General features: G+C 40.3%; 1 protein-coding gene and 1 pseudogene across 1 annotated transcript; one reads left to right on the plus strand and one right to left on the minus strand.

The window, feature by feature from the left end:
• Positions 1-1,744: 1,744 nt before the first annotated feature.
• LOC113181640 (asparagine--tRNA ligase, cytoplasmic pseudogene) lies at positions 1,745-3,391 on the minus strand (annotated as a pseudogene).
• A 9,964-nt stretch (positions 3,392-13,355) lies between these two features.
• On the plus strand, positions 13,356-16,008 carry C12H2orf74 (chromosome 12 C2orf74 homolog). The gene is made up of 2 exons (XM_026387179.2): positions 13,356-13,526; positions 15,835-16,008. Exons 1-2 carry the CDS (start codon positions 13,356-13,358, stop codon positions 16,006-16,008), a joined length of 345 nt encoding a protein of 114 aa, XP_026242964.2.
• Positions 16,009-21,814: the final 5,806 nt, after the last annotated feature.

Below are 21,814 nucleotides of genomic sequence, written 5' to 3' on the forward strand. Positions count from 1 at the left end.
AATAAAGGTCCATTGACAACTAAAAAAATATTTAGAAAACACATATATGCTCTTCCATCTTATTTGCTTTAGCATTAAAATTATTTTTTAAAATTTTAGTTATGTATATTAGTCACAAAAAATGTTTATACATAATAAAATTAATCCCTTTGAATCTCAACCTTGTATGAATGAAACTCCAAATTTCTTCTCTCCATTCTTCTATTTACAGAAAATTATAATTTTACAACCCTAAACAGATTTTCCAGAAAATGTATCATAGTAGATCTTTTTTTCCCCACCTTCTTCCAAGTACTTTTTATTTAAAGATATAGCCACATCGACTACAAATGCCTCATTTCCATCATTTTCACTTAATTGCACAAAGAATCTGGTGTCAGAAATTAACACAAAAAGGGTACAAAAAAGTTGTAACTAGGGCCTAAATATCTTATTTTTAAAAATTGGCCTCTTTAATTACCATAACACTAATAATACCTACCTAAGTTTAATATCTAACTTTAAATATATACACCACAAAAAAATAAAGATAAAAATGCATAAGATAATGCATAAGATATCTCATAATGTGAGATAGTGATGCTCAGTTTGAGAAAATTAAACGAGCAAAGAGTTTTTAATGAGTGTTCATTTATTGATCACGGGAAAATACAGCCTATTGAGAATACATGGCATGCATCTGAGGGAGAAATTAACTAAATCTGTTCTGAAGCCATTCAATAGTCCTGCTGTGAAGTATGTAAGGTAGCACAGACCATCTCTAAGGACATGGGAGGGATGACTCAACCAGCCAGTCAAACTGCCAAATTATTTTTTTTGAAAGTATTTATTTTTTAGTTGTAGTTGGACACAATACCTTTATTTATTTTTATGCAGTGCTGAGGATCGAATCCAGGGCACGTACATGCTAGGCAAATGCTCTACCACTGAGCCACAACCCCGGCCCCAAACTGCCAAATTCCTTTGGAACATATTTTTAATTCTAAGAATCACCGGAAAAAAAGGAAACTCGGTCTACCCCTTTATCTTAAACTAATGCTATGAAGGATGCTGTCAATCATTTGAATACCATGCCTCTCCCCAACAATTATGCTCACTTTAAATTTTAAGGCAATTCCACTTTTACAAATTCTTCCATATCAATTCATATGCCTCAAAATTAAAAGCAGCTATGTGGATTCAGAAAAGATTAACTAATGTCAAACATGGTACTCATTAGATTCCAGAATCTACTGCTGAGGTACCCTCCAATACTAGCAAATCTTTATGCCCACACTTCGAACTGCCCCCGCAGATGTGTTTTAAATCACTGATACAATAAAATGATACAAATTAAATAATTCCAGTTACATTTAAAAGTTCAGAAAGATTAAGTTTTAAATATATTTTTAGGATACCTTACACGAAAATTAAAAACTGTTTAATTATGTATGGCATGTTTAACACAATTGCTATAACTGGATAAAATGCTGAAATGTATCCATTAACTACAGAGTTACATGCCACATATTTTCCCCAGACTTTGTAGTGGATATTTTTTCTTAAAATGATATCAATGTCCCCTTATGTTCAAATAATGTGGACTACTTATTATGGTTTTATGGTAGTTGGGAATAAAAAAAAAAAAACAGAAAGCTATACCCCAGTGGAATAAACATGGAACAATTTGGCATTTTGTTTCATTTTAATGAGGCAATCTGTTTCTTTCATGACCATCTTTTCTTCATGCTTTAGGAGGAATCAGTTATGGCTTACAGTGCTGGACAAATCAAAGGTACAAGCATACATCTCGGATGTGATATCTATTCAGAATCCAAGTCAGGAATCGTTCCAAGCCCAAGCAGTATCCTCCATGAGGGCATGTACCATATTTTCTCTGATCTGTATACCAGAGTGGGGTCGATCCCTTCCCTTTTATAACCTGCCAGCATTTCTTCACTATCCCAGATACGCATTGAGCCTCCCACAATCTCACCAACATTGAGCACCAGATTCAGTAAGTGGGAATCCTCAGGACATGGCTGCATGTAGACTTGATCTTCACAGGAATTCGACACAGCAAGATTGGTTCATTAATGGTGTCTGTCATCAGTCTCTAAGGAGCTTCTGGGATATCTGCTCCAAATTCATAGAAAGTCCCATCTTCTTTCTTCACATTGTGTTCTTTTAGCCACCCAATAGCATCTGAGTAGTTCATCCGTTTGAAAGGCCGTTTAGGGAGTTTAAAGTTTGGGTTGAGGTCATACACTATGCTTGCTGCCGGTGATTTTTTAAGACTATCTACCACGTCACAAACCAAGTCCTCCAATCTGTTCAGGAGATCCTCAAAGGTGAAAGGGCACTCAGCTTCCACGTGAGTGTACTCAGCCAGGTGCCTTCGTGTTCCGGATTGTTCTGCACTGTATGACTGTGCAATACAAAAAACATCTCCCAAGGATGGAAGGCAGGTCTCCAGGTACAACTGAGAGGACTGAGTCAAAAATGCCTCTTCCTCGAAATAGTCAAGCTTGAAGATCGTAGTACCACCTTCTACCTGTGTCTGCACCAACGTTGGAGGAGTAACTTCACAGTACGCCCTATCAAAGAAGTGATCTCTGAAGCACCTGGTGATCCTGGAATATGCTTTTAGGATTTTGGACATTTTTCTCCTCGGATCATCATGTGCCTGTCGTTCACTAGACATCAACATCAGATTCTTCATTGATTAAGTTGTCTGCTCCTCCAGCAGGGGCCAACCCCATAAGTTCCCAGAAGTCACAACTCAACTCTTGGCCCCCTGGAGCCTGCTTGCCCTCTGGAGTAAGATTTAGTATTCCATATTACAGCAACATTACTCTCAGTAGACAAAACTACTCCATTGTAACACTGACACAACTCATCCGACAAGACACACTGAAGATAACCCGTACCATCCCGCAATACCAGGAACATTAAATTCTTTCCTTGCCTATGCAGCCTATGGACCCAGCCAAACACCTTTACTCTCTGGCCTCTATATCCTTCTAATGCATGAATCTTCACACATGTGGCTCTGGCAGACTTGGATCATAAGGGTAATCTTCTTTGCTTCTTCGAGGTTCTTTTCTCTTCGCAAATTATCTTCTGCCTCTTTCTTCTCTCGGGATTCACTCTTCATTTGCTCCCTATGCCACATTTTCCTAATGTTCTTCACCTGTGATTTAGAAATAATGTCCCACCTCTCATTTTCTTTTTGTGAATCCACATAAATGGTAGGAAATGGTTCTTTTCCTACTGTCATCAAAGCCTTTAGGCCTGTTTTAAATAGTTTCTCTTTGGTTCCATCTCCCGTGGCATTATTTCCCTCTTGATCTGAGACATACAACTCTGCTAGCACCATCCCTGCAGTCTTCCTGGTCACCTCCAAGGACATGGTCCCAACACCGCTGCCGTCCAGTCACCCCAACATGCGCGGAAGGCTCCATAGCAGATCTTAAGCTACAGTCCAGTAAATTTTACAGTTGTATTCATATATGTAACCAACACCCAGGTCTAGATATAGGGCATTTATATCAGCCCAGGAGATTCCTTTGTGGTTATTGCAGTCACTACTTCCCTTCTCAGAGGTCACTATGCTATTCTGACTTTAATTACCATATACCAATTTTGCCTGTTCTTGAACTCTCCCATAGAAGTAGGTATCATCCTGAAACTTTTCAAGATTACTGTCTCTTCTATATCATTTCATCATTCTATATCATTTTGCTGAGCTGGCTTTGAATTCTTTATCCTCCTGCCTCAGCCTCCGCAACCACTGGGATTTCTGGTGTGCACCACAACCTCACCCAGTTTCAGCACTATTTATCTTTTATTTTGAGACACAGTCTCATCAAGTTGCTTAGGGCCTCGATGAGTTTCTGAGGCTGGCCTTGAATTTGCAATCTTCATCAGGCAGACTTTTTTTTTTTTTTAAGCTTTTGCTATAGTTCTTTAAATCAAAAGATTTTAGGTTTTGTTGAAGCTTAAATGGTGGGACTAGAGTTGGAACTGGGAATTAATTGGACTAGATTATATTGGAAGACAGCCTCTATTCACAGCTGAACATCTTTTATATCCTATTTCTCTGCTTCATTTCTGGCTTTCAGAAGCATTTCATGCAGTTCACCATTCCATTTCTTTTAAAGCATTTGCCCCGAGACAACCTTCTCCTAATTCTCATCTCAGTCTGTTTTGCTCATTTATTTTCCTTTTCCTATCCTCTGGTTCCCTAGGCCTTTATCTGGAGTCTCTTCTCTCCTTTATCTAAATTCACTGCCTAATTGATCTCATGCAGACCCATGGAATTAAATGTTTTCTGTGCAGACAAATCTCAAATTTGTATCTTCAGCCCAGTTACTTTCCAAGAGATCCAGACTCATCTATTTCAGGGTATTTGTATTTTAAAAATGGAGGTAAAATTGGCATAAAGTATATAGTAGATCTTAAGCATAAAGTCCAGTAAATTTTACAGTCATATTCATTTATCTAACCAACATCCAGGTCTAGATGTAGGGCATTTGTATCAGCCCAGAAGGTTCCTTTGTGGTTATTGCAGGCACTACTTCCCTTCTCAGAAGTCACTATGCTATTCTGATTTTAATTACCATACACTGTTTGCCTGTTCTTAAACTCTGTGTAAATGAATTCATACAATGTATATCTTTTTGTGTCTGACTCCTTCACTTTTAAGATTTATTCAGATTGCTGTATCAGTAGTGCACTCTTTTATCACTGCATAGAATTTAGTTTTATGAATGTTCCATACTTTATTTATTCATTTTTCAGTTAGTAGACAGTTTTCTCCCTAGTTTGTTGGTTGCTTGCTTGCTTGGTAGATACTAGGGATTGCATCCAAGAGTACTTTACCAGTGAGTTACATCCCCAGTCTTTTTTTTTTTTTTTTTTTTTTTTTTTGAGATGAGTTCTTGCTAAGTTGCTGAGGCTGGCCTCAAATATGCCTCAGCCTCCTGAGTTGCTGAGATTATGGACATGCATTATCACACCTAGCTTCCCCTTATTTTTTTGCTATCATAAATAGAGCTGCTGTGCTATGAATAGTTTGGTACATGTATATATATATATATATATATATATATATATATATATATATATAGTGGATAAGCAAAATGCCTTTGTTTATTTATTTTTATGTGGTGCTGAGGCTCGAACCCACTGCCTCACAGGGAAGGGGCAAGCTCTCCACAGCTGAGCCACAACCCAAGCCCCTGTCTTTTTTTTTTTTTTAATGCTCTTATTTCCCTTGACCTCATCACATGCTCCAAATTTCTGATTGGATAGTATATATAATGTTCTAAGATCAGTCCTAACTTTGTACTTATTCTTTTCCTCCAAGTTCTTAAATTCAGTAACAGTTTTTTGAAACTAATACTTAAAAGGAAGATTCTGGATCTATGACTATAACTAAGGTCATCAGTATTAAGAGCTTTACAGAAAATTTTAAAACCCTAAACAGATTCTCCAAAAAATGTTTGTCCAACTTTATTGACTCCTTAATTATTCCAGTGATTCTTTTTCTTCAGGGATGGTTTATTTTAGTTGTGTTTGCACTGGGCAGGACAAACAGCAGCACATGCAGTCACCAGGATGCTTTCCAATGCCAGTCTCCGCAGGCCCTTCTGTTGACTGCTCTAGTTCTCCTCTGAATGATCTCACTCTCCTTCTTTTCAACCTTGCTACTCAGAGTGTGGTCCCAGACTAAGCACATCAGCATCACCTGGGAACTGTATTAGTTCTCTGCTGTGTAACCAGTGATCCCACCACGTAGCATCAGCTCAGGGTTTGAGGGTCAGGAATCTGGCCCAACTGAGCCAGGACTCTGCTTCCCAGTCTCTGCACAGGGCTGCAGTCAAGGTGTCCACTCCAGGTCTGTGTTGTCCTCTAAAGGCTTGACCACCTCCAACCTGGAAACAGCTGGTGGTCTGACACAAAACGGTCAGCACCCGCACTCTGGGTCATCCACAGCTACCATCCTGATCCAGTTCTTTTACCTGCTTCTTCTAGTCTCTTGGCTCTGCTCTTTCCTGACTTGCTTCATCTACATTTTCATCGCAACCAGCCAGATCTCTAAAAGACATAAAAAATCTGAGCATGTTGCATTCCTAACTAAAACTGCCAGATGACTTCCTCTCCTACTTAGAGTAAAATTAAACTGCTGAACTATGTGTGTCCTGTGTGTTGTCTCCCCTGCCAGACTTTGACTTGGGTTTAGTCTCCTAAGCTCCTTGATAAGATGTGCTCTGAATGTCCTAGCCTTCCCTGGGTCCTTGACTATGCCCAGCTGCGGCAGTCTGGCTGGGCACAATTCAGGAGCCACTTGTCAAAAGAAACGAACTCTATTTTTAGAACCACACAGGCCAAACAAAACAGCTCCTCAGGATAAACCCTCAGAGCCCAACTGCCACCACCAGCTTCCCACAAGCCTCTCCCACAACCACAAGCCTCACCACCTCCCACAATCCTCCTGCTCTTGAGGCCGATTGGCTGGGTCGCATGGGCGGAGCCAAAGAAGTCCCCCAATGAGCATCACCGCAGAGGAGCCAATCAGCTAGATGTTGCTGGGGCCGCTGTGAGCCAATCATCAGCTGGCAGTCTGAAAGTTTGCTGGCAGCTGGAAGTTTGCTGGGGCCCCTTCAGCTGTGGCTCTCAACACCCAGCTCAGTTTCTCCTCAGGGTCTTTGCACTCAATTCTCTCTACCCCAGATCTTCTAAGAGTGGTTCCTTCTCTTCATTCTCTCCTGGTTGTAGAAAGTAGGCTTCATTCATTCTTAATCCCAATCACTTTATTTTCTTTATAGCATTTGTGAGATCTGAAGTTCATGTTGGTTTGCTTACTCATATTATAGTTGCTGTGTGACTTCGAATTTTAGCAGAGGTTCTAAAGGTCAGATGTGACACAAGACTTAACAAGTACTCCTGGGACCTACCCCCGCCCCATACAAGTGAGGGGTGGAGAAATTGGTTCTTCCTTCATCAGTAATCTACCCACCTATATAACCCATGAAAGAGTAGAGGGTGAAGATGTGGAGGGAAGATTTCCTAGGAGACAGTTATCAGTATGCTTTGCATTTGTGCTGGAGGAAGGAGCTGGAGGAAGGGGCTAATTGCATTTAGAGGAGACTTCTCAGATTAGCCTGAGGTGCAATGTGAACACCTGTAATCCCAGCTGTTTGGGAGGCTAAAGTAGAAGGATCACAGGTTCCCTGAGAGCCTGAGTAATTCAGCCCCACTTTGTCTCAGAATAAAATTAAAAGGGCTGGAAATGTAGCTTAACAGTAGAGCACTTGCCTACCATGCATGAGGTCTTGGGTTCAATCCCTAGTACAAAACAAAGGAGGTGGGCAGGAAAAAAGATTGATACATATCCCTGGGAAGGGATGAATCCAGGTTTTGTGGGACCTGACACCACGCCACATTTAGCACTTTTTAAAGAACAATACAAGGTGGTACATGCCTGTAATCACAAATCAGGAGGTTGAAGTAAGAGGATCACAAGTTGGAGGTCAACCTCAGCAATTTAGCAAGGTCCCCCAGCAACGTAACATGACCTTGTCTCAAAATAAAATATAAGATAAATAAAAAGGGGATGTAGCTCAGTGGCAAAGTGCCTCTGGGTTCAAGCCCCAGCCTCCCCCCAAAAAGAACAATTCAAAATTATTAAGAAAATAAGGTTTGAAGCTGGGTGTGGGAGTGCCTTCCTATAATCCCAGCAGTTTGGGAGTCTGATGATGAGAAATGAGGCCAGGGAGGTAAGGCAGGTCCAGAAGGCTTACCAGTTGGTTGTGGGGATCAGAGGTTTGAGGCTAACAACTTACAGAGGCTCTAAGCAACTTAGTGAGACTCTGTCTCAACTAAAAAGTAAAAAGGGCTGGGGGATGTGGCTCAGTGGCTAATTGTCCCTGGGTTCAATCCCTGGTACTTAAGGGGGAAAAAATGAGGTATGAATGTGAATATTTAAAATAAGAAAATAAATTTAGATAATTTTAAAAGCTGACAGATACCACAAATTCAGAAAAATAACATTTTCTGAAAATGAACTGCCTGACACATTTCCATAATACTTTTTCCTGTATGTTGTCAACATAGGCTTTAATTGCTTCTTCATATGACATTGATGGTGTACATTTATTACTGAGAGAGATTTTGTTTGACAAATGAGTACCGAATCATTCACTCACAGTTTTACATTGTCAAGTGATTAGAAGATTTTTTGCAAACCAACTGCTAAATCTATACATTTCAAACCTGTTTCTCCTCCATTTTTCAAAAGTTCCCAGCCCCAGGTGTAATAGGACATTCATATCATTATCCACCTCTGGTTCTGCACCTCTGTTTCATGACTCAGGGTGAACTGGCCCAGGAAGTGTTAGAGAGTATTCCTGGGAGCCATTCCTATAGCAGGACAGCTGGAAATCATTTCATTATATATGGAGGTTACCGGAAATCACACGAATATATGTCACGAATCCCAAACTGAACATGTCCCTAATTCACTTTTCTGGATTTCAGAATTGCCAAGACCATTGTAACACCATCCAATAGCAAGTGCAGAGGGGTGGAGAGAAGGTCTGGTCACACCTCAGACAGACCCCAGCTGGAGGCAGGGAGATGTTTCCATTTAAAAGAAGACTGGAAATGTAATCAGTGCACGGGAGCTGGGATTTTGAAAGCCAAAACAAGGAGAGCATCTATTTAATTATCCACAAAGAGGTAGGAACCGGGAAGACATGATTCATCAAAGTGGGTTGGGAGGATATGGAGGATAAGGGAAGAAGGAAGCTCCTTTCTCTTTGCACCTGTGGGATCTGGCTCATCCACAGAATTTGCTTCCATCTCTCTCAGGAGTACCAGTGCCATGAAATAGGCAACTTGTCAGCCTTCTTTACCAAGCTACCCACCATACAGTAGGTCCTCAATAAATCTTTTTCAAAGAAGTGCCAGGCTCTTGAGTAACAAAGATGCATAAGCCTCAAAACCTTCCCTCAAGAAACTGAGTCTAGTGGGTGCTACAAACCGGAGAAGAAACGATTTCAACACAATGCATTAAGCATCTCCCATCCTCTGAGGGAAGGCTTCTTGGAGGATGTTAGATGAGGTATGTGGGACAATCCAGAGTTTATGTGGGGCAGAGACACTGAGATGGGAGGACTAAGAGTGTAGAGAATGGTAAGAGGCATGATGGGAAATGAGGCCAGGGAGGTACGGCAGGTCCAGAAGGCTTACCTGTTGGTTGTGGGGAGCCATTGAAGGGTCTGGGCTAAGAATAGCATTACCAGGATGGATTGGACCAAGATAACTGATGGATCAGAGGCAAGGAGACCAGTCGGACACTCTTGACATGGTGCAGGGAGAGGTAATGCCATCCTGGCTGACCTTTGAGCCACAGGTGATGGAGAAGGAAAGGAGAAGTGATTTGGGGAAAAAAAATAGCATGTCAAATCAGCAGGATTTGGTCTTTAATTAGAGGGGAAAGAGATGGAGTGTGTGGTGGCTTCCAGATTTCAGGCTCAAGAGACTGGGGCAGTGATGACCCTCTGAGCTCAGGGCTAAGCTTCAGTTTTAGACTAGTTGTATACAATGTTTTATTTGGTATCTTTTCTCTTTCTCACCATACCACCTACCTCCTTTAAGTTTTTATGTTTTATTAATCCTCTATTGGGACATCTGAACAATTTTTGTAAATCCTAGCATTCCTGGAAGAAATCCCACTTGGTTGTGGTGTATAACTGCTGAATTTGGTTTGTTAATGCTTTGTTGAGAATTTTTGTATCAATATAGTCACAAAGGATATTGGTCTTTAGTTTTTGTAGAGTGTCCTTGTATAACTTTTATATCAGGGTTATGCCAGTCCTATAGATCAATTAGAAAATATTCCCTCACCGGGTGCGGTGACTCAAGCTTGTAATCTGAGCAACTCAGGAGCTGAGGCAGGAGGATTGCGAGTTCAAAGCCAGCCTCAGCAGATTAATGAGGTACTTAGACTCAGCCAGACCCTGTCTCTAAATAAAATATTTAAAAGGGCTGGGATGTGGCTCAGTGGTTAAGTACCCCTGAGTTCAATTCCTGGTACCAAAAAAGAAAGAAAAGAAAAAAGGATTCCCTCTTCAATATTTGGGAAGAGTTTGAAAAAGATTAGCATTAGTTCTTTAAATGTTTGGTAGAGTTCCCAAGTGACTTTATGTCACTTAGGGCTTTTATTTATGGGGAAGTTTTTGATAATTGACTCAAATATCATTATAGGTCTGTTTAGGTTTTCTATTTCTTTCTGTTTTAGTCTTGATAGGTTTTGTGTTTTTCAGAATACTTTCATTTTATTTAAGTTATTCAATATTTTAGCATATAGTGGTTGGTTCATAGTATTCTTTTATAATCCATTTACATTTCTGCTAAATCAATTATAATGTCCCACCACAAATAATATTTGTAGCAAACATCTCTGTGCCAGGAATGCTTTGTTGGAGCCTGGAGATCTGTCTCTGAGTGAGACCCCATGACCACACAGAGCTTACAGTCCAGTGCATTTAAAATGTGATTTGGAGACCAAAGTTGTATAACACTCCATTTTCCAGAATTATGTTAACCATACATATAAATTTAAGATATTGATTCCCTAAGCCACATTCAGTGAAAGCCCTTATGATTCAGTGTAACCAATCCTACGAGTTGTTTCTATTATGTATTTGTTACAGGTCTCCCATCTCCCAATGTTTCTGGTAAATCTTGGAGACAGAACCAACTTGCAGACTCAAACTCAGGCTGAGGATTGGCCTTATTTTCCTGTGTGTTGAGTTCTAATATCACATAGTAAAGGGCATGAAATGTTTTTTTTTTTTTTTAATATACGTATATACCTTTGTAGCCACTAGTAGATCAATATAAAATGTTTCCATCTTCTCACAAACAGCCTAATACATGTCCATGACATGGGAGCAGATTTGGACTATTAACATCATTCTGGCACCATGGAGAGTAAGGAAACAGGCTCTGAATTTTTATCTGGGTGCTTTGGCTGGAGGAGTAGTCCAGGAATTTTGCTGTAAGGAGTGGATCTGATGTTCAGGTATTCTGCAAAATTGGCCTTGAGGGCTAGGACTGTGGCTCAGCTGTAGAGCTGCTTGCCTAGCATGCTCGGGGCCCTGGGTTCCATCCTCAGCACCACATAAAAATAAGTGAATGAAATAAAGGTATTGGGTCCAACTACAACTAAAAAAATAAAATAAAATATTTTTAAAAATTGGCCTTGAACCCTCCAACAAATTTGATTTGTGTTTACACACACACACACACACACACACACACACACACACAATTTTATGGAGCATTCAAGTGCTGATTGCTAGAGCATCCAGAGATAAAGAAGCTGCATATCATGCCCTTCTGGAAGACAGCACATGTGACTGTAGTCCAAAGACCCCCCACTACTGTGGTTTGAATGTGTACCCTCCAAAACTGATATTAGAAACATAATCCCCAGTGCGACAGAGTTGGGAGGTGTCTGGGAGTGCCTTCCTGTGCTGTTTTAAAATGGGCTTGTGGGTCGAGTTTGCTCTTCGGCTATGTGAGCACATGACATTTCTTCCCTACAGAGGACCAGCATTCAAGTCACCATCTTGGAAGCAGAGAGATGGGGCTCTTAATTGCCGACACCTTGATCTTCAGCTTCCCAACCTCCAGAGCAGTAGGAAATACATTTCTTTTCATCATAATTACCAGAGTCAGCTTGGGAGGATCAGACAAGAGTTCAAAGCCAGACTCAGTAATTTATTGAGACCCTAAGTAAAATATACAAAAGGGATAGGGATGTGGCTGAACCTAAGGGTCCCTAGGTTCAAACTCTGGTACAAAAAAAAAAAACTACCCAGCCTGATATTATATTAGATATTAAAATAGATGCCCTATTCTTTTTTATCTTCCTTCTCAGAAAGTCCTACCTCTGTCCTCTCCTTCCTTGCCATGGTGTCACTTGCTCTTACCTGAAGTTAGATCAGGGCCAGGGTTCATCTTCACTCTGATCATCTTGTTCTACTCCTGTTGCCTCAAGCCATAGCCTTCAGAGCTGCCAATTTTTTGGTGTATCCAGGAAGTAGATCCAGAGAGATGGGATTGGAAGAAGATGGGCTATTCAGGCTGGAGAGAGCACGGTTAGAGGTAGGGTTCATTACTGACCTTGAGGATATGGAAGGGATTTATAAGAAGGAAGTGGGCCAGTTGCTCCAGTCCATGAACAAGCAATAAGAGCATCAGGCTTAGGTTGGGAATGGAAAGACAGTGTTTGGAGACTAGGAAGAAAATCTTTGTCCAACGTATGGTCAAGACAGTGAATGTGGTCTCCAGGCTGGACCTCTCAGAGGAGAACACAGACACGCTGCACTCAGAGGAGAGTTGAGTGGTTCCCCTGATGCCAGGCAATGGTCTCTAACTCAGCAGTTCCATGATTCTGTGATGTCACTGAAGAGAGAAGAATGGGAGCTGGGCTTGGCTCCAGCTGCTCCAGTTCCTCTCCCCTCTGGATTCAGATAATTTTTGGGGTGAGGGGAGGTGAGCTGAGTGATCAACAGGTCCCAGCTCAGTCTCCCCTCTGTCCACCTCAGCCCCCACCACATTTATGGAGAGAAACTAGCCAGTGTGAGTCACACCAACACAAGCAGAGTGTCTTTTATGAAGCTCAGCTGATCAAAAGAACAACAATGAAATCAGCCTTTTTTTTCCTTCTGTTTCTAGAAAACTTAAAGAACAAAAGAACTACATTCAAACTGAGCTGGAGAAGGCTTTGGGGAATCTATGATTGTGAAAGTGGACATATCGGCTGGCAACCGTATTAGCTTTGAGGCCACAGCATTCACTTTCTTCATCATCCTTCTAATTTGCCTCATTTGCATCCTCCTTTTATTGGTGGTTTTTTTATATAAATGGTATAAATCCATGTTGATAAGTTGGGATCAGATTTCAAGTCACACTAGCATATGTATCTAGAAATGATATAAAACAAAATAGAAGAAGTAATGTTGCAGTTATGTATGTTTTCCATTTTAGGGTTTTAGAAATGCTAATTTCCTGTTAAAGTGAAATTCCCAAGCCAGAATCAGGGTCATTTTTCCTTTTCTGAATTTTTTGCTTATTTGTTTTCAGTTTTCAAGGCAAGAGAGAAGAGACAGAAAAAATTCCTTGTACAGATGCTAACGGAGGTGAAGAGTGTTCGCCTGCTAATGTGGAGAATAATACAGAAGGCCAAGAAAAGTCTGTACCTGAGGATTCGGTAGAAAGTCACTTTTGTAGATGATAATGTTGACTAGGATGCATGGATTTTTAAAACCCTGCTGGTTGATTTTTCCAGGGTCATAATGGAAATCATGGGAATGAATGCACCAGTGAGGCACGGCATTCTTGTCCAGAGACGGAATAAGGAAGCGGTGGCCACATCCTTAGAAAACAGAGAGGACATGGAGGCACAGGAGGGAGACAAAATGAAAAAGAAGCAAGTGTCTGGGAATGCTGGAGAAACTGATCAAGAGGTGATGTGCTTTTTCTACTCCTAAGGTTTAGCTTTAGTTTGAAGAGATGGAAAAATCACTCAGCCAGGTATAATAACAAGGGATGGCATCCCTTGTAACTTTGGTTTGTACCTGGAATGAGTCCAGTGTCTAGTCATTTAAACCATTCTCCTAAATCTCATTTCATATTAGTAAAACCAGTTTCATATGCCAAGCCTAGAAGTGAGCTCATTCTTCAGTCTCACCTCCCCCACCCAGGTACTGCAGACTGAACCCACAGGTGCTTTGCCACTGAGCTACATCTCTAGCTGTTTTTATTTTATTTTGAGACAGGGTCTTGCTAAGTTGCCTAGGCTGATCTTGTGCTTGCAATCCTCCTGCCTCAGTCTCCTGAGTACCTGGGATTATAATAAGCATGGGGCACTGTGCCCAGCTCATTCTTCATTCTTACATTTGTGTTTTAGTTCATAATTCCCTTTCACTTTCTTTTATTTTTAGGCTCCTATGATTTTATAGCTAGAAGAAATCTTGTTAGGTCATCTAGGGATCCAAGGTTCTTGTGTTACAAGTGAAAACATGAGACAAAGGGCAACCCCCATTGGGTCCTTTCTCACCCTGCAGGAGTTCTGTCTCTTCTTCTCACTTGTCTAAATCCTACTCTTTTACACTCCAAAAAAAAAAAAAAAGCAAAACAAAAACCCCACCACCACACAACAAAAAATGAACAAATTATTCACTTCTCCACTGTGGCCAAACCCAGGACCAGCTCCTGTGGCCCTGCTCTAATTCTGGGCTCTATCCCCAGCAGCACAGAGATTGCCAGACCTTTGGTAAGCTCATATTCAGGACTCCAAATGACAATAGGCACATGCCCTCCCATCACATGACTGTGGCTCCTGAGTGTTTTATAGAGAGAGTAATACATGTTATCAAATAATTTTGTGTCAATGTAGATTTTTACAACCACAGAAATATAAAAATGTGATCATGATGGATTATTGTTGCTTTCTTTTTTATTAATCAATTTATTTATTTATTCTAATTAGTTGTGTATGACAGCAGAATGCATTTTGATTCATTGTACACAATTGCAGCACAACTTTTTATTTCTCTGGTTGTACACAATACAGTGTCACCCATGTACCTCGGGTAATGATGTCCATCTCATTCCACCATCTTTTTTTTAATAATTTTTTAAAATATTTACTTTTTAGCTATAGTTGGACACAATATCTTTATTTTATTTATCTATTTGGTATATGGTGCTGAGGATTGAACCCAGGGTGCGAGGGGAGCACTCTACCGTTGAGCCACAACCTCAGCCCCCATCCTTTTTTTTTTTTTTTTTTTAGGGAGAGAGATAGAGAGAGAGAGAGAATTTTAATATTTATTTTTTAGTTTTTGGCGGAAACAACATCTTTCATTTTGTGTGTGGTGCTGAGGATCGAACCCAGGTCGCACTTGAGCGCGCTACTGCTTGAGCCACATCCCCAGCCCCCATCTTTTTTTTTTTAATATTTATTTTTTAATTGTAGTTGGACACAATACCTTTATTTAATTTATTTATTTATTTGATATGTGGTGCCGAAGATCGAACCCAGGGTCCCGCACGTGCGAGGTGAGCACCCTACAGCTGAGCCACAACCCCAGCCCATTATTCCACCATCTTTCCTGCCCTCATTCCCCTCCCCTTTGCCCAAAGTTCCTCCATTTTTTCCATGTCCCCCCATTATGAATCAGCATCCACTTATACACATTCAATCAATAAATATATGAAAAAATGTTCAACATCTCTAGTAATTAGAGAAATGCAAATCAAAACTACTCTAAGATTTCATCTCATGCCAGTCAGAATGTCAGTTATCAAGAATACAGACAACAATGAGTGTTGGCAAGGATGTGGGGGGAAAGGTACACTCATACATTGCTGGTGGGACTGTAAATTGGTGTAACCAATCTGGAAAGCAGTGTGATGATTCCTAAGAAAACTTGGAATGGAACCACCATTTGACCCTCTCCTCAGTCTATACCCAAAGGACTTTAAAACAGCATACTTCAGTGATGCAGCCACATCAATGTTTATAGCAGCTCAATTCACAATAGCTAAACTGTGGAAGCAATCTAGATGCCCTTCAATAGATGAATGGATAAATAAACTGTGATATATATACACAATGGAATATTATTCAGTATTGTTGCTTTCTTACATCATTTAGAAATACCTTTTCTGTGTCTCATTCACAGTGTACATAGAACCTATATTTTTAAAAGCAGGACTTGTCATGTTCATAAATTGATCACTTATACTATTTGTGCCATTTCTCTGTAGGGTGAAAAGTTGAAGATAACACACCTACCTGTCAATAGAGTTTCTTCAGATGTTGAAAACTCAAAAAGACCTTTAAAAGGAGTGACATTTTCTAGGGAAGTAATTGTCGTGGATCTTGGTAATGAATACTCTGCACCTCGAAGTTACACTCGAGAACATAAAGAGAGAAAATGAAGCTCAAAAAAAGCTGAGAATGAAAAAAATATAATCTTTGACTAACATTGAAATGACTGAGTGTACCAAGTCATGTTGAAACAACAAAATAATGAGAATTAAGCAAATACAGATATTATTTTACCTTTGTGTAGAAAGAAGTGTGAGCCACATACAGAATTCTGTAAGTAAAATCCTTAGGCTTGAATATAATTTTCCAAAGACTCAACTCTGAGTTCAATAAACAAATTGTATTAAGCATTCTTAAAACTGTTCCTACTCAAACACTGTCCTAACATGAGAATAAAGTTTTTTATGTTTGTGCAGATGTCTGTTAGGTAAATCATATTCAAGGAGTACTTTTTTTTTTTTCTACCAGGATTAAACCCAGGGGTGTTTAAGCTCTGAACCACATCCCTGCCCTTTTTAATTTTTTTTATATTGAGACAGGGTCTTACTAAGTTGCTTAGGGCCTTGCTAAGTTGCTGAGGCTGATGTTGAACTTGCCATCCTCCTGCCTCAATGCCTGAGCCGGTGGTATTACAGGTTTTTGCCACCACCCTGGGCTGAAGGAACACTTTTAAGGAAATACCTGTTCTAGTATTCCTGTGATCCCAGGTATTCATGATCAAGTAACATTGCAGATGTTGTTATGGAAGCTTCCAAAAACGAGGGTAGGTTCTCTTTTTTTTTATATTTATTTCTTAGTTGTACACAATATCTTTATTTTGTTTATTTATTTTTATGTGGTGCTGGGGATGGAACCCAGGGCCTCGCATGTGCTAGGAGAGCACTCTACCACTGAGCCACAACCCCAGCCCCAAGAGTAGGTTCTTTTACTGTATAATACCTGTTGAATTCATTCCTGAAACCTTTCTTGTATTAACAGCTGCTTTTTAAGATTCGTCCAAAAAACAAATTACTATCAACAACAAAACATCCTATTATTTCAAAGAAGTCCTGAGGTGATACTATTCTTTTTTTTTTTTTAAGATGGACACAATACCATTATTTTATTTATTTATTTATTTTTATAGTTGGTCGTTCAAAACATTACATAGTTCTTAATACATCATATTTCACAGTTTGATTCAAGTGGGTTATGAACTCCCAATTTTACCCCGTATACAGATTGCTGTATCACATCAGTTACCCTTCCATTGAAGGCAATATGTTAATCAATGGAAGGGTAACTGATGTGATACTATTCTTGATTTCAGTAGTTTAAAATGTATTGTCCATATGTGGAATATGATAGTTCAGACCCGTATGACATCATTCAACCCACTGCAGTAAACATTTGTGTTTGTGAAATGTATAAGGGGCTATGAGAAAAATAAAAAGTAAAAAAGTTAGCCCTTGATTTAGGGCATAGCATATTGTCATATATATGGCATATGATCAATAAATGTTTGTTGAATGATTGGGAGCATATGTGATAAAATGATTTAGAATGTGTGACTAATGGCAGATTGGTCTTAATGATACCCTTAAATGGGAAGAAGTCCCTGTGGGGGGGAGGAGGAAGAGTGACCTAATCGAGTAGAAGGATTAGCTAATCAAAGCAAATGTAAATCAAGGCAGAGAAATGATGGTGTATGTTGAGTTTGGTGGTGGTGGATACCAATATCCAGAGCCGAAGGTTAGTGTCAAGAAGAGTTGAGAGTAACAGTGAGGGCTGGTGAGAAGCAGGAAGGTTCCTGTTAGGATTCCAGGGTTGTTTCAGGTATGGGGGAGAATGGATTAAAGCAACCTGGATTGTGGGTGAGGAGGGTCTCCAGAAATATTCTGAGTTGCTGAGTCCTCAGCAAGGATTTAAAAATTTTTTCACCTGATGATAATAAAATTATTATTATGGTTAAATGCACATATAATTTGCCATCTTAAGCATTTTAAGTTTACAGTTCAGTAGCAATAGATATATTCACATTGTGCAACCATCATTATCATCCATCCACAGATCTCTTTTCGTCTTGCAAAAGTGGAACTCTGAGCCCTGACACTAACCCCCTGGCAGCCAGGATGCTGCTTTGTCTCTCAGAATTTGACTACTTTAGGTGCCTCGTATAAGTAAAGTCAGACATGTGTGTCCTTTTGGTTCTGGCTTATTTCACTCATCACAATGTCATCAAGGTTCATTCATGTTGTCAGAATTTTCTTCCCTTTTAAGCCTGAATAATATTTCATTTTGTATGCCTTTCATATTTTATTTATCCCTTCACAAATGAATATTTGCAATTTTAATCTAAGAAAGTTCAGACTTACCCAGGTAACTATTTTAAGCTGTGTGTTTCATGGTTTCATTGCCCATATGTGCCTCTGTATTTAGGGAACCAAGTTACTTTGTCCTAAGCTGATAATAGAGAAAGAATTAATACCCAAATGGTGTGCCTATGTGAAGGGTTAGCCAATTCCCTGGTGACTGACTGTACTAATCAAGGTATGGTGAAAGTTCCAGTTGAGGCAAATGGTGAGAAAAGTGGCCATCAGTTCCTGTAGTAGCATAGGCACACAGAAGTCCAGAAAACCACTGAGATTATAGTGTGGTCCACAGAACAGCATCTGACATTAAATGTTCATTGAATTTTATTGTTTTTGAGCTGTTGTTTTCATTTGATTTGTAAACTTGTTTTGCATCAAAAGAAAGCTTTAAGAGCCAATGGCCAGTTTTGTGTTTCTACATGGTCTTAAGTAACACAGTGATAAATTGTTGAAGGCAATAATGGTTGGCGGGGGTGTTGCTCGAGGACTTTCCTGTAGAATTAGGTTATTGAAGAGGAGCATGTAGGAGGTAAGTGGAGATGACTAAGTGACAATGCAAATCTGAAGGACCTGGGTCTGGAATCTAGTGGACAGAATGCAGTGAGAATATAAAGAATTCTTGGTTTGATGTGGAAAGAACGAGAGGAGGACACAAAGGCGGCTCCTGAGCTTGGATACTTCTCAGAGATGGGAAAGTCCAGAGAAGTGACTAATAAGGTAACAAAATTAGGCAGGTTTGAGCTCTGTTGAAGTATTGGCCAGAGGTTCAGCTGAAGATGCCCAGTAAGAGCCAGACAAAGAACACCGTGAATGCTGTATCCTTTTAGCACTCAGTCTTGGAGGACTCCTTGTATAATTTCCTCACATTCTATTGGTTAGAAGCAACCCACCAGGTCTAGTCTGCATTTAAGGGTAAGAAATTTTCATTTCTGTAGCTGTCCTTGTAAAAGACCATGAGCTCACATCAACACATCCAATTCCAGTCCAGTAGGGTTTATTGTAGCTTCACCTCCTTTGTTTCTGTAACTGCCTTCCTCAGAATTGAGAAATCTGGCTTCTGTTATGTTCTACTTATTTGCTTATTTAGTTGCCTGAATGTTAAGAAAGGCTTAAAAAAAAAAACGCCACAAAAGGATGATTTTCTTATTTTATGAAGAAATGCTTCAAAACATTCAGATGCATAAGGAATTTTTTTCCTTCAAGCATTAAGTATGAATTACCTACTTTTAAAATGGGCAAAGTGAAAAATTGTGCTCTCTATGTGTAATAAGAATTGTAATGCATTCCACTGTTATGCATAAATTTAAAAAAATTAATAAAAATAAAATGGGCAAAGGTATAGGGAGAAAAACAAATGGCCAAGACATCTGGAGCTGGGCTTGTAACTCCATGGTAGAGTTGCACTTGGGTAGCAGGTGCAAAGCCCTGGTTTCAATACCCAGCACTGAAAAAAAAAAAAAAAGAGAGAAAACTTTAAATGCTCATTCTGATTTATTAATTAAAGCTAAATTAAAACAGTATTTCATCTATCAAACTGTCAAATATCAGGAAGATAGATGATACTGGTAAAGGGAGAAAGGTGGGGAAAGGCATTCTTATGAGATACATCTCAGTATAATTCGGTAAAGGATAATTGGGGCATTTGTCAAAATTAAAAGTGAATGCAGGGGCTAGGGTTGTGGCTCAGTGGCAGAGTACTTGCATAGCCCATGTGAAGCACTGGGTTCGATCCTCAGCACCACATAAACATGACAAAGATATTGTGTCCATGCATAACTAAAAAAATATTTTTTTAAAAAAAGCCTATGCACCTTTGGACCCAGAGAGTCCCTCTGCCTGGAATGACCCTATGATATACTTGCAAACCTATACTGACGTCTAAACCTGCTTACTTCCACCAGAGCAAGGCTAAGGGAAAAAGAGAGGGAGCATGCAAGCCTGAGTATGTTTTAGTGCTAGCAAGAAGACAGCCATCACTGGGTGTGGTGGCACATGCCTATAATCGGGAGACTGAGGCAGGAGGATTGTAAGTTCAAAGCTAGCCTCAGCAATTTATTGAGGCCCTAAGCAATTTAGTGAGACCCTGTTTCAAAATAAAAAGGGCTAGGGATGTGGCTCAATGGTTGAGTATTCCTGGATTCAATCTCCAGTATCAAAAAAAAAAAAAAGACAGCAGTCTTTTGGTAACTTTGATAACTAAACATTCCATCGCTGTTGCTTTATTCTATTCATTGGAAGCAAGCTGGGAGGTCCAGCCCACACTCAAGGGGAGGGGATTATGCACGGACATGAATACTAGGAGACAGGGAAAGGTGAGTGTCATCTCGGAGGCTGCCTTCCACACAGACTCGGGAAGGTGCTGCCCCATGTAACTGGGGAAAGCAAATATAAATCCTCTCTGGGTGTACTTCAGCAAAAGTTAAGAACCATCATCAGGCACTGCCTGTTGAAGATACCCTCTGATTTCAGAGCTATTAAAGTGTATGTGCTATTAAAAAGGAACTTAATAAGCTTTAATTTTAACTTTATACCCTTTCTATCATATGTTAAACAAACAAAATAAAGTATCTGTGCTATATGGGCCTGACAGAGGGAAGAGTGACTCTCTGAGACATCAGCAAGGTTTTGCAGAAGAAAATTTTGAACAAAGCCTGGGTGACGGAGGCAAGGGTAAACAGGACGCACCAGGCAGAGGGTTCTGGATATTCGAGGGCACAGGTGCACTGGAGAGCTGTCTTCTCAGCATGGTGCCAGCAATGAAACAGCTCTAGATGTGGGGCTGGGGAGGCAGGCTGGTCCAGACCTGGAGTGAGCCTTGCTAAGGGGTAGATGGGACATGTCATTGAATAATGTAAAAGCACAGCAATTCTATTAGGAAGAACTGTAGGGAAACGAGACTAACAGGGACAGAAGACCATTAGGAAGATCTTACAAAGATACAAGCAACAAAAGATGATAACCAGAAGCAAAATAAGTTGGGGTGAGACAAAGAAGAATGTCTTGAGGAATTCGCAGGAGACTAAACAGGAGGTCCAGTCAGCTGGGAGGGATGAGCAAGTGGGCTCAGAGCCCAGCTGGGTGTGAGCCCAGCCTGCTGCATGGATGGTGCTGCCTCTAGTTGTGCAGGAGCTCTGGGGAGGAGGGAAGGCAGAGTCACTGCACATCCCAGCCTCGGGTGACTCTGGATGGTGACAGCCTACATGAGGTCTACTGAGGAAACACGGGACACAACCAGGAAGAGGAGCAGGTTTAGGAAAGTGGCCCTGAGCAGAAATTGCAAGTTGTTCTCCAAATATCCACTTGACCTTTTTTCTTGTGGGCAACTGCTCCCCTCACATTGGGAGTTAGCCACCTGTGACTAAGTCACAATGAGGAGAGTGTAGAAGTGATGTTTGCAAGGTCTGAGTCAGGCTCTTAAAAGGAATGAAGTGTGCTTGCCTTTTATCCATCCCTCTTCCTGTAGGGCAGAATATAGAAGTAGTTTTGAGCCGTCTTTGATAAGGCAGATGAGCGTAGTATCTCAGAAATGGAGAGGCAACAAGGTGCAGTCTGGGAGCCAAACACA

This window comes from Urocitellus parryii, chromosome 12 (assembly GCF_045843805.1).
Source record: "Urocitellus parryii isolate mUroPar1 chromosome 12, mUroPar1.hap1, whole genome shotgun sequence".
Classification (NCBI taxonomy): Eukaryota; Metazoa; Chordata; class Mammalia; order Rodentia; family Sciuridae; genus Urocitellus; species Urocitellus parryii.